We start from the raw sequence: 12,572 nt of genomic DNA, 5'->3' as shown, positions 1-12,572 counted from the left end.
CACATGACAAGCTGAAGAGAAACAGCACAAAAGTAAGAGAACAGGCAGTACTTACATTCAGGTAACTGAAATCATCACTCTAAAACCAGAAAGAATGCAACAAAAGCCCCAACAACAAATATTGTTTCAAACGGTCCTGTGCTGGGAAGGTAATAGACTAGAGGATCAAAGAGGGCTCTTCCATCTTCAGTATCTATAAGGGACAATGGGTCTTGCAATTTATTTTTCTGCTTGTTGGCAAAATTACATATCTTGTAAATTTCAGAGCTTTTAACCCTCAATGCTTCATGACTGCTCTATCAATAGCAAACAAAAGTACAGTGATTGCAAAGTTGCAACAAAGAGATTTCTAATTATAAGAGAAACCACAACATTTCAAGTACATTCAAAACTCAGCTCAGGAAATGACAAAATTACAGGTAACCAACTGGGGAAACACAGTTTTGTTTCTCTTTCAATCATCAGGCTACCATCTTTTTCATTTTTCTACAGATAGATAAGAAATCTGATTTAAAGTAGCATATTAACAAAATCAAACATTAATTCAAAAGACTGCAATCAATGAGGCATCTTTTCCAAAAATTAACAGACAAAGTCTGTTCTGTTATTATGGAAGATTACTGCAGAGTATTATTTTAGAGCAGTGGTCTTTGAAGTGGGGCACATGCACCACAAGGATTAGGCAAGACAATACAGTGGGGTGCACGACAAAAATATCAGAACTTCAACAGTACACGTATAGAAGTTATAAATAAACAAGTATACATATAATGAAGGTGCAAGCTCAAAAAGTTTATACTGACAGGGATGCATAACCAAAAATCTTAAGAGATCACTGCACTAGAGGATTCTGCCACACAATTACTGCTGCCATGTCAAAGGCATTTAATAAAGATGTTGCTGAGTTATAAGCTCTTTTTTGTACTTCTCAACTATCAGTTAAACAGGTAAAAATATCTCTAGGAAGCAGATTTATGAGCTCCTATCTTTTATTAAGGAGCATGGATCCTCATAAACACCCCAAATTACTCAACTTAATTTTGTTTTCTGGAAATGCAACTTACTGCCTTCTCACAAATCTCTTCCCTTCACTGTACTTATTGTAAGCATTTGAGGAAAGAGCTAATTTTCCTGATGTGGCCAGTTAAACAAGAGCACAACATGTTGCATGGATCAATCAAGACAGGTGATTTAAGGTATTTGCAAATGGGAATGGATGACTCCCCTGGAATTGAATAGAGGAGAAAAGTTAGTGGTCTTTTTCATCTGGGCTACCTCACTTGCAAGAAAAAGTGGCCACTGAACAAAACCTGGCTCAGTAAGCAGACCTTTTGTTAAAACCTATGCACTGGATTGCAAGGTACAAATGCAGAAGAAGAAAATTTTATTCTTATCCAAAACATGATGATCAGATTTCTTAATATCTTTTCTAATCTGGAATGAGAAGGTTGTGGAAATGGTGACTAAACAGAAATCTGGTGGTGTCTGTAATCATTATGAAGATGTCTGGCCTATCTATTTTAAGGAAAACGTGAATAAGAAGAAACAAGATTATAATGGCACAGAGAAAATATACCAAGCACCCTTTCTCAGCACCACAAAACACATGATGGGTGATGAAAGCTAATACTCTTAAATTAACAGAAATATTTTTTAAATCTAGTGCAATGTATAATTATCCCTTCAAACTCTGTATACTGAGAACATCTGCAATTACACTGAGTGAAATTAGGACAATAATTCTGAATGCTGCATGGCATACACCAACCACATCAAGCATCAGCAAGGGGGTGACTAAAGATTCACCCAACAGCAGAGTGTATCTACATATTGCTTCCAGAGATTATTTCTTATCTTCTCTGAACCAGTTAATACAAGAACAGGTCTCAGGTGCAGCAAGTTCTTGATGTGGGGAAAGCTGAAAAGGCTACAAAGCCACAAGTAACACAGACAAATGTTTTGAATTTACAGGAAGAGGCCATTTTTTCTTAGTCATCTTAGCTTTAGGACTGTATGCACAGACTGATAGATGCTGGTTTTGCTCAAAGGTAAAATCTTTGAATCTTGAGTAACATTTTTCTTGTTATTTGTCTACTTAAAGATACCTGGAGAAACAGTGATGAAATCTCAGTGAATTGCAATTCCTTGTTTTGGGAAACTGAGTAAATAAAAACCCTGACATCAGAATGTCTCAACATTTTTAGAACTGCATATTCCAGTTCTTCACCTTTCAAATCTACCTGCAATATTACAACATTAAAAAAAAAAATTTAATTACTTTTTAAAGTCTCCTGCCCCCCATCTTCCTTCACTGAGAATTCTGAGATGCTTTTGTTTACTTTTAATTTGGAAGAGAACTCAATTTCATATTCCTCCAGGAAATTAAATTTCCATCTCTAGCACTGCTCTACTATAGCTATCAGACATGAAGCATCTGAGCGGATATGTTACATGGTCCCCTTCTCAGCTTTAGAAAGCTATTGTTGGAGGCTGGATTGCAAGACTGAATTAAGATTGCATTCTTGGCTAAACCACTAAAACATAATGAAACAGTGCTGTCTGACATAGCTCCTGTTCTACACATGGTGCACAATTCAGGCTCAATCTGTCTGTCCAAAAATAGGCACCAAAAAAAGGCTAAGTTGTTCCAGATTATATCCAGAGGGCTGGCAAGCATGGCACAGGACAAGTGGGAGAGCCGTGCCCTGCTGGAGAGGCAGCTGGAGGCTAGGAATGATATTTCAGCACCTCAAAGATGGCTCTTGCACTTATGTCTTGGCAACTGTGTTGAGCACTTCTGGTTTTTAAACTTATAACGTGTATCAGCAAGGAAAGAAAGAAGTTTTTAAAAAGGTAGCTGTGCAATACTCTTGATTTTATTTTACAGTTTGTAGGTATGTGCTTGAAGGACATTGATGTTCATCCTGCCAGGTTGAGTAATCCCATCACTTAGCTTTTCAATGTTTCAGGTTTGCATTTTCAGTTGTCAGATCCAAGAAGTTCAAGGGCTCACACTCCCTCTTTCCTTCTACATTCTTTTACTTTAAGGTTAGCTAACACAAAGCCACAAATAATATACTTATCAGCTTATTTCTAAGTATCTTGGTTTTTTCAAGGTTTCTTAAAAATTTGCCAGCTGTCTAAACACAAAATGATGTTCACTTCCAAAGAATCCCCTGGCCAGATTCAAACTCTAAGAAGTTGTTAGAGAAGGTGAGCACAACCCTGGTACTTTCACAGTTACAGCTGATGGGTCTTTTTTTTTCCAGTTGAATGCCACTATTTGACACTACACTCTATGATATATAGACAACAATGTATTTTTTTTACCTATGATGATTCTCACAACCTACTAAAAATCCTCATTTCTGCCATAAGCAAATTTCATCCTGAAAATACGAAGCCATGATTTGATAGCCTTAAAAGCAGACCCAACTTAAGCACTATGCTTTAAACAGCTAACAAAATAATGCCAACATTTGTTTTTATTTAAAATTTAAAATATTCTTTATGGCCTTCATGACTGCTTCACCTATGTACCTTTTCCATACACCATGTTTGCGAACTTCGAAGACAATCCAACAGACAAGGTAAACAAAGTATGTGTTACTGAATTTCAATTTTTTCAAAGCTATTTAGAGACAACAGATGTGTAAAAGGTAAACAGAAACCATACTAACTAAATTGCTGTAATGTTTTGTAGCCAATTGGTACAAAAAATATTAGCGAGCATCTTTCTTTAAATGAAACATATAGTAAATGAATGTTACTGGAGTCTGAGTCTGCTGTCAGAATTAATGTTGCTTATTAAGTGAAAATCTTGTTTACAAATACAAGTAGTTAGTCATTTCTGGTGGGTCTGCATATTGCAAAAGTTAATTTTCATCTCTTCATAAAAAACCCATTACAATTTCAGCAACAGTCCTTAAGAGAAAATTGTTCATCTGAAATTTTTTTTTGTATTATGACAACATTCACTGTACTATCCATAGGCTCCTTGAAGGCTCTTACCCAAAAGATAAGGCTTTAGGGATCCTTCTTCTATTCAGTTTAACACTAGATGCCACTGCATGGTAAATGATTGGAAATATGTGACAAATGCAAACAAATCAAAGGTCACTTAAATGTATGTCAAATAATAAATATATGGAAAAACCCAAAATTTCTCTCAAGTAATGAAAAATTGTATTTGAATCGTCCAGATTTTAATACCATAAAGATGCTGTATCATGTAAATGATGTAATATCAAATGTTGGTTAATAAAAAACTGAATTTAACAGTCTTGATTTTACTTAATGACAGCTACAATTTTGATGTTTTAAAAATTAATATGGCAAATTCAATTTGGAGTTATACAGATAAATTTTACCGCTATCAATAGACTGAGTTTGTCTGAAGGTAGAATTTAACTGAAAATGTTCATAAATACAATGGAAAGCTAACTGGAAGGTTTTGTCTATCTAGATTGCTTTACTGTTATGTTCTAAATCTACAAAAGCCAGAACACTGTACATGTAAAAACATTAGGTTTTAGAAATTTAAAATTACTTACAAGCTGCTCAGACTTTACACCGTAAAGCTGAATGGTCTTCGCCACATTTTTGGCCACAGCCAGACTCAGGTCTGGATCAACAGCAGCCACATTCAGCTCACTGGAAGCAAAGATTACAAATCTCAATTAACGACTAAACAGTGCTGTATTGAATCGATAAAGAATTAACTATGAATACACAGTTACGTGGCACGTCAATTTAGAGAGAGTAACACATACAACCAAGTCTTTCCACGCACCGTAATTCAGTTTACAATTTAACAAGTCATTTGGGAATTTTATGTGCAGTGTTCCTATTCTAGTAAAAATGAGCAAAGTTTAGGAATGACACTTCAGCATGAAATCACTATTAGTAAGCCATTCAAAAATATTGACAGCAATTAACTACATTCAAGCTTTGGCAGCAGCCTTCAAACATTACAGGTGAATACACAGTCATTCAACTCTGGAATTACATGAGCTGTGCAGAAATACCCAGGGGATGCCTTAGCTTGACACAACTAATAAGCTGTGTTTTAGGCAATCTTTTATAGTAAAAGAGGCCCCAAAGGAATGACAGGGAACAAATGAAGAAGGAAAAGACTTCTAAATCATTTCCAGTATTTTTTGTTCATGAACGTCCCCAGATCTCCATCGGCTGGGGCTGCATTCAGAACTGCTCTGCTGAAGACAGGCAAGCACAAGAAGCATCATGTTGCTTGTGGTGAGTTTAACCTCTCTCAAGAGCAGGAGAATCACTAAGCACCCCAACCTAGAATAATCTTCTCTGAGAACTCTCTAGGGCCCAAACACCATTAGCTAAAGGTAACTCTGGAAAACTCAGCTGAAATTTCATAATTTCATAATTCTCTTTTTCAAGGAGCAAAATAATATCAGACACCAACAGACATGTTCTGAGCATTTGCAACTCCCAGTCACAAGTACTATGTCAGTATTTAATACTTTACACACACAAACATACTGTGAATACTGCCCATCTCTTTTCAGATTTTATTAACCAGAGTAGACCTTACCAAAACCTTAGGAGGGAAAATGCACCACTGGTAATTTAAGTATCCCATTCTACAAATTCTACCTGGAGTAGTCATCTCTATCTTTTATCTTGCTGTTTTACTTCAACTAAGTATTTACACCAGGTATTACCACTTGCAGCCAAGCAACTACTTGGTTGTTGAACAGTTGAACAGTTCCCTTCGACGCAGTCAGAATAATTACGAGACCAGACATTTACAGTATGTGTAAAGTTTCTCTTCCTGATCTTTTATAAGCTCAAACATTAAAACTTATATTAAAATTCCATTTATCCCAGAAAAACAAAATACAGAAAATAAATAATAAAATGCATTGTTTATTATCAATAATAATAAAGAGGTGCTTATCTTGCTGTATTCAGCATTGGTGCAGCCTCATCTTGAACACTGTGTCCAGTTTGACATCCCACAATTTAGGAAGGATGTGAAGCTACCTAAATGTGTCCAGAGGAGGGCAACAGATCTGGTGAAAGGACTGGAGGGATTGTCCTATGAGGGATGGTAAGGATTTGGGCTTGTCTAGTTCAGAGAAAAGGAGTCTGAGGGGCAACATCATTGCCCTCTACACCTTCCTAAGCACAGGAAGCGAAGAGGGAGGTGCTGAGCATTCCTCCCTGGGATCCAGTGACAGGAGGTGTGGGAATGGTTCAAAGCTGCATGAGGGGAGGTTCCAACTCAGTATTAATCATTTCCTTAACAAGGTGTTCAAATAATGGAACAGGCTATTTAGAGAAGTGGTCGATGCCCCAAGCCTGTCAGTGTTTAAGAGGCATTTGGACAATGTTTTTAGCTTTTGGGTAGCCCTGAAGTGTTCATGCAGTTGGACTGGATTTATTGTTTTAGGTCCCTTCCAATTGAAATATTTTGTTCTATTGTGTGCTACTCTATTTTATCCTATCCTATCCTATCTTCTGATTTGATTTTTGCACTAACCTGCTTTATAAATAGAGAATAACCAACTTTTTACCACTAAGGAAGTCTAATTTCTAAAACTGTAACTTATGAAAAAATACATGTTGAGTATTACATTTTGCAATGCCTTATATGTACATACCTAGCTATAGTTTTTATGATGCTGTCAAGCTCGTCAGAAGAGGGAGGATTCCGACCTCCAGGAGGGAAGACAAGATTGATGGGGTCAAACAGTCGAGATAAGGATTTTGACAGATAGGCAGCTTCATATTGTTGCAGTGAATCTTTCAAGGCCTTTTCTGGACTTTGGATATAGGAAAAGGTTACTACATTTTAAATTAAAATACACAATAGCATTAAATCTTTCCAGACATACAAACTTTGCCATACTGAACCTGTTTTTCCTTTCTACTCTTTAAACATACGCATATGAAAAACATTCTTCTGGTAAGTCTCCCACTGACTGCTCAAGAACATACTTAAGTCAATACAGTTCTCAATGTAAAATATTCATTTTATCTTACATAAGTCTAGAAGTCCTAATAGAATTGATGAGCTTGTTTCAATTTGATCTTTCTGATATCACTTAGATCATGTTTATTCTATGATGTCAAAACTAAAAACTGTGAATCATAACAACTGAGCATTTGTCACACTCAAATGATTGCAGTGTCATTAGGAAAAAGCTACTGCTGTAATCACAATGTGTACAAAACTGAATTTTCAGCATTCTCCTATTCTTTTCACCCAAAGAGACAAAAAGATAGAACTTGTTCAAAAGTCAGAGACTTTATGAAAGACAAGACAACCCAGCACCATTAGATATATAGCCTAATGAAAAGCCTGCAGCTCTAAAACAGCATTAGAGCAGTAATTGCAAGAGGGGAAAAAAAGTCTTAAAAATTCTCCCACAGTGACAATTTGAATAACAGTAAGTTTATAAAAATATTCTGTTTTCTTACAGTTTGCAAAGATTTATATTTTATAGTCTTACAGTTCATAATACATACTCATAATCTTCATTTTTTTGCATGAATATGTCCTGTGCATCTTCTTCCATTTGTTGTAGTTCAGCAAAAAGATCAGTAGGTCCACTTGTGTTAAAATTCCTCTGAATATTTTGACTGTATTGTTGGAGGCGCTTCCACAAGTCATTATAAAGCCTCAGTAATTTAGGGTATTCTCCTTCAAATGCTTGTTTCAAAAACATAGAGGCTGCAAAATAAAGCAGTAAGCAATACACAATGCTAAGTTCAAACTAATCTTTTTATTCATATAAACAATGTTATCCTAAGTTTAATATTAGTAATGTAATATTTATAATTAATTTCAAAGTGACATAACTATAATATTAAATGCACTTGACAGAGGATCTAAAGCACCAGTATAAAACCCCCAACGGGAAGACTGGATATGAAAAGCTTTTTTTATTTTGTACAGTAAATGTTTGGTATCAACCTTAATTATTATCATCATTCATTTAAAGCCAAAGTGTAATTGGAAATCTCTAAATCTAGAGATTTGCTAACAATATCTTGATGGAGGAAAAGTGTGGGGCTGTGCAACCTTGAAGATAACAATTTAAAACAGACAAAGATAACTCCTATGAACCAAAGTCTTCAGAAATGTAATGAGGGAAGCACATGCCTTTATGTACACTTCTTAAAACAAGGTATTTAATATGCAATTCCTAAACTTGTCAAAGAATGACAAAGCAAGCAGAAAAAGAAGCATTATTTTCAGCCTAGAAAGGCTTGCCACAAGTAACAGGAAATGAAACAAATGTACAACTGCTTTAGCAACTGTTAATCTTGATCTAACGTCACTCATACTCTACAGATTTCCCATTACATTAGGAGATTAACACTGTTCCGTTCATTCCTAGGTTTTTCAGGTTCCAGACATCTGCCCTATTTCACCCAGCCTGTGCTTTCAACTCAAATATATACTAATTTTGAATATTGGAGGATTCACATTTGTTATCAAACACAAGAGTTATCGTAGGTAACGAAGCTATGTTTACAAAGATTATCCCAACCTCACAAAAGCAGATCATGATCTAATAGCAAACCTTGTAAACTGCCATAAATTCCTATTTTTACACTATTTTTCTGATATCTCATCTTCCTCTGATATATATGATCCAGAATCTGACTGATGTCAATAGATTCAGTCACCAGAAATTTATGTTAAAAATGAACATTCTCATGTAGATGCCTTGCTTAAATGAAAAAATTTGCTTACTGTAAACATTATCTCCCCAAAACTTAGCTGTATCAAAACAAAAACATCGTTCACATTGAAAACCCCCTATAAATGTTTATATGAAACACATTATTAAAAACTGCAAGTAATAAAATAGTTTTGAATAGCTGTTAGAAAAAGTACAGCTGACAAAATGTAAGAGTTCCCTCAGTTCCGTAGTGTTGGTTGGTGCCATTAACTGATGTCATAATTTTACAATCTTAAAACTGAGTGCTGAGAACAGGTAGCACGTGTTCAGTTTGAACACAGGAGGCTCAGGGTATGTACATACTGCTCTTAAAGCAATGCATAAGGCAAACAGTAAAATTAATATGTTTTAACACAAGATGCATACATTTTCTTTTGGGATCATCTCGTTACTTAGCAACCACTGAACATGAATCCACCAGCTAGTTCCTCAAAATTATACTGCTGCTATAAAGCCTGGAAGGTCCAAATTTTGAAGGGCCAGTGCAATAGCTGAGATCACAAAGATAAATGCACATCTAATGCACTTCGCCTCTATGTGCAAAAGATTAACTTTAAACACTCTATGCAAACGTGAAAGATACTTTTATGAAAGTACCAAACTCACCTATGATCCAACTGCATGCTGCATTAGCATGTTCTGGTAAGAGAACTGCCTTATGTTAACACATTATTTATATTTAATATTCCTTGATTGTATCTGCTATTTACGTATTACACATGCAGAGAAAATTGTGTATAATCAGAACACCAGCTGATTATCTGTATTTATACAAGACAATTTTGAAGTAACTAAAATCCTGTTTATAACGGTATCCAAAAAATGGCTGAAATCGGATTTTTACAACCAATCAGTGTTTAACAAGAAAAGACTAAGAATTTATCTTTAAAACCAAATTACTGATTTTGAATTTGGCAAACCTACTTGCTTTAGAAAGTATAAATGTACTAACATTTTTACCTCCACATACAGTTCGAAAAATACTTTTTGTTATTAGATAACTATTTAATGAAACAGAAAATATTTCTTTCTGAAAATTCAAACCTAGTTTAGGAGGATCCTGTCGGGTTACAAACCCAGAAGTTTCAAACACACAGACCTTGTACTGAGTGAACCACTGCTATAGTTCTGGTAGAGGAGATACCAAGCAAAGGGCTTACTGAAAAGCAAGATTCAAAATAATTACAGAACACATTAAAAATCATTTATACTGAATACTTACAGTCTGTTGCTGACTGAAACTGAGAGGAAAGTGTCTGGGTTACTGCAGTCCAAAATTTGTACAAAATATCAGACTGGCCATCCTGAGAACAAGGGACAAAAGGAATACAAGTTTCAAAACATATCCTTTTCAAAGAATCTCAAACAATGCAAATGCTTCCAGTCAAAGCTGCTCCTCATCACTGGGAATAAAATCAAAGTGAAATCTGAGAAATTTCCCTCAGGTTTTAGAGCTAGAAAAAGCATTGGAGAAAAAAAAAAAATAAAAGTTTCAGTCTTGTCTCGAATGAAATATTTTCCTCCAAGTCTGAGAGAAATGCTCCCAGCTCTCTAGGGGTGTGAGAGCAGCCTGAAGCAGCACACCTCAGGAGATGTGTTAGAAAATCTCTTTGCACTGCAGTGACCTTCCCATTCCGTGGGAGTTCTCGTGCCAGCTACGCCACAGCAATTATTTACTGCCATTACCCTGAAAACTCCGACCAGGGACTAAACCCACTGCGTGCTGCACACAGAGCAGCTGTGGTTCCCAAAAACATAAAACACATGAAAATACAGTGAACTTCACAGCTGCCTGGTGCCAGCAGGGCAGAAGTGGAGGTGGAAACAAGGGAGCACACCAAAGGACAGGTAGGCAGAGGCAGGCTACTTCCCTATTGCCCCCAACATCTGGCACTTAGAATCAAGCATTAAAGCGTGATTTTTGATCCCTGTCTGTGTGCTTGAGGTAGAAAAAAAATTCCAGGAGATGAGGATGAGTATCCTGTCCTGCCTGCTTGTTAGATACTTGGAAGACTGTTCAGTGTTGTCATGGGAAGAGAAAACCCGCTCTGAACACAATGGTTTTCTTCTGTGTATGGTGAATGTCATCCATTGACCCTATTGCTACATTAACCAGTTGGACAAAATCAATATAGGAATGATAATCAGAAAAGAAAAAAAAAGTCAGTTCATCTTCTGCACTGCCCAGCAGTACCACAAAAAGGTGGAGATAATCTATTGTATTTAAAAGTATGGCTACTCCAAAATGAATTACTACTACTGAAGATGATAAAGGAAAAAAAATGCTCTTTTCACTTGCAGTGGCAATAACAGGCAAAGAAATGAAGGTCTTTAGAATGTCATTCATTAAGATGTACCACTTAATCCCTCTTGAAGATCTGTTCATTAAAAGAGTGCAAGTTCAAGCTCAAGTTTCAGTTAAAAAAAAAATCATCTTAAAGAATTAATATAAACCTGAAAATCAGTTAAAGGCATACTGATACAGCTAAAAGTAATGATAAAAAATAGGATTATCATCATAAACTCTACAATTAGATGAGGAATTCATCCAACTCTACTCCTTATCACTAAAGATAAACAAGGATAAAGTTTATGGGTCATGTGTTAAGAATCGAGAGAGAACATCTTTTATGCCGTTGAACTCAAAATGTACGGTAATTAACACTGAATGCTAAAATAAACTGGGATTACAGAATCTCATTTTTGACTGCTTGAGGACAATGATGGATTTAGAAACTGAAGTAATTTATTTTACAGCTATGTTTGTATTTTCTGTAAAATTATACTTGACTTTCATAAATGGGCAAAATAAAATCAGAATATCAGAAAATGATTCAGAAGGTTCACTGCATAAAATCTCTTTTCTTTGGTAAATTTATTGCTATAGCATAAACGTGAAATTACTTAATTCTTTATTTCACAGTTTCAAATTTAGAACATGAAGACTACAATAAAACAAATGGCCTTTCACATCAAGTATAAATTAATCGGTTTTCATGTTCTCTATTCCAACCTGGAACAACAGTTTCCTATTGAGCATGGTAACTCAATTCAAATTCTAAATAATCTAATGGAGGTGGAAAAATACTTACAAAGCACTTTCAAACAACTTTTTTTCATTACTGTAATCACCATCTACATCTCTGTCACAGTCTCAGCAGAAAACGCAGTGATTAAAGGGTCCAGAAAACAAATAGCCATGTACCCTGCACATCAACATTCCTATCCTGTCAGATTCAACATGGTGACAAGTAACAGTAACATACATGTGAAGACATTTCATGTTGCTGTGGAAATACATAACTTTTCTATGTATCTCTATATACATATATAATATAAATTCAGACATACATACATACATATGTTCTCATGCATAGATAGCCACACCCATACCAATTAGCCTCTGCTTATTATCTTGTGTCTTCTGACCTGGGAAAATGGTGTTCATTAACTGGATCAGAATTTTGTAGTGAAGAAGGCCCTCATGGCTCAGCTAGCCAACTGTATTATGTATGAGGAGAGACAGAAGGGAAAAGCTACGTGGAAAAGTCACGTAACATTTCATACTGACTGACTACTCAGTCAAAAATGTTTAGGGGAAAAAAATAAATGCCCTGGTTTCAAACCAACTAAAATCACTATCTACAGAGTGCCGGTTGCTTCTATAACACATGATACGAGATTTCAGTTTGTGCAGTGCTGAGATGCAGTCTCTCTGGAGGTGAAATATAGCTGCTGATTAATAGCACAGAGAAGACCATGTAAGAGCATTTGTGGCAGGAACTAGAGAATACTGTTGCCTACGCATACACCAGGGGGTATTTAAGTGGGTGGATTGTAGCT

At 35.7% G+C, this 12,572-nt stretch overlaps 1 protein-coding gene across 2 annotated transcripts in view; it reads right to left on the bottom strand.

The window, feature by feature from the left end:
- The window catches only part of COG5 (component of oligomeric golgi complex 5), a 178,092-nt gene that overhangs the window by 38,331 nt on the left and 127,189 nt on the right, over positions 1 to 12,572 (bottom strand). For both annotated transcript variants that reach the window (XM_042018341.1, XM_042018342.1), the window contains exons 11-14: positions 9,952 to 10,033; positions 7,507 to 7,711; positions 6,639 to 6,800; positions 4,554 to 4,653 (exon numbers count right to left, since the gene is read on the bottom strand). In XM_042018341.1, the coding sequence (XP_041874275.1) occupies positions 4,554 to 4,653; positions 6,639 to 6,800; positions 7,507 to 7,711; positions 9,952 to 10,033 (549 nt within the window). The remainder of the gene's footprint in view (positions 1 to 4,553; positions 4,654 to 6,638; positions 6,801 to 7,506; positions 7,712 to 9,951; positions 10,034 to 12,572) is intronic.

The sequence above is a fragment of the Corvus kubaryi genome, unplaced genomic scaffold (genome assembly GCF_017639235.1).
Source record: "Corvus kubaryi isolate FWS band 111438036 unplaced genomic scaffold, C.kubaryi_AGA036_p1.0 137, whole genome shotgun sequence".
Lineage (NCBI taxonomy): Eukaryota > Metazoa > Chordata > Aves > Passeriformes > Corvidae > Corvus > Corvus kubaryi.
Note: the sequence above shows the minus strand (reverse complement) of the source record. Positions and strands in the feature narration are given on the sequence as shown.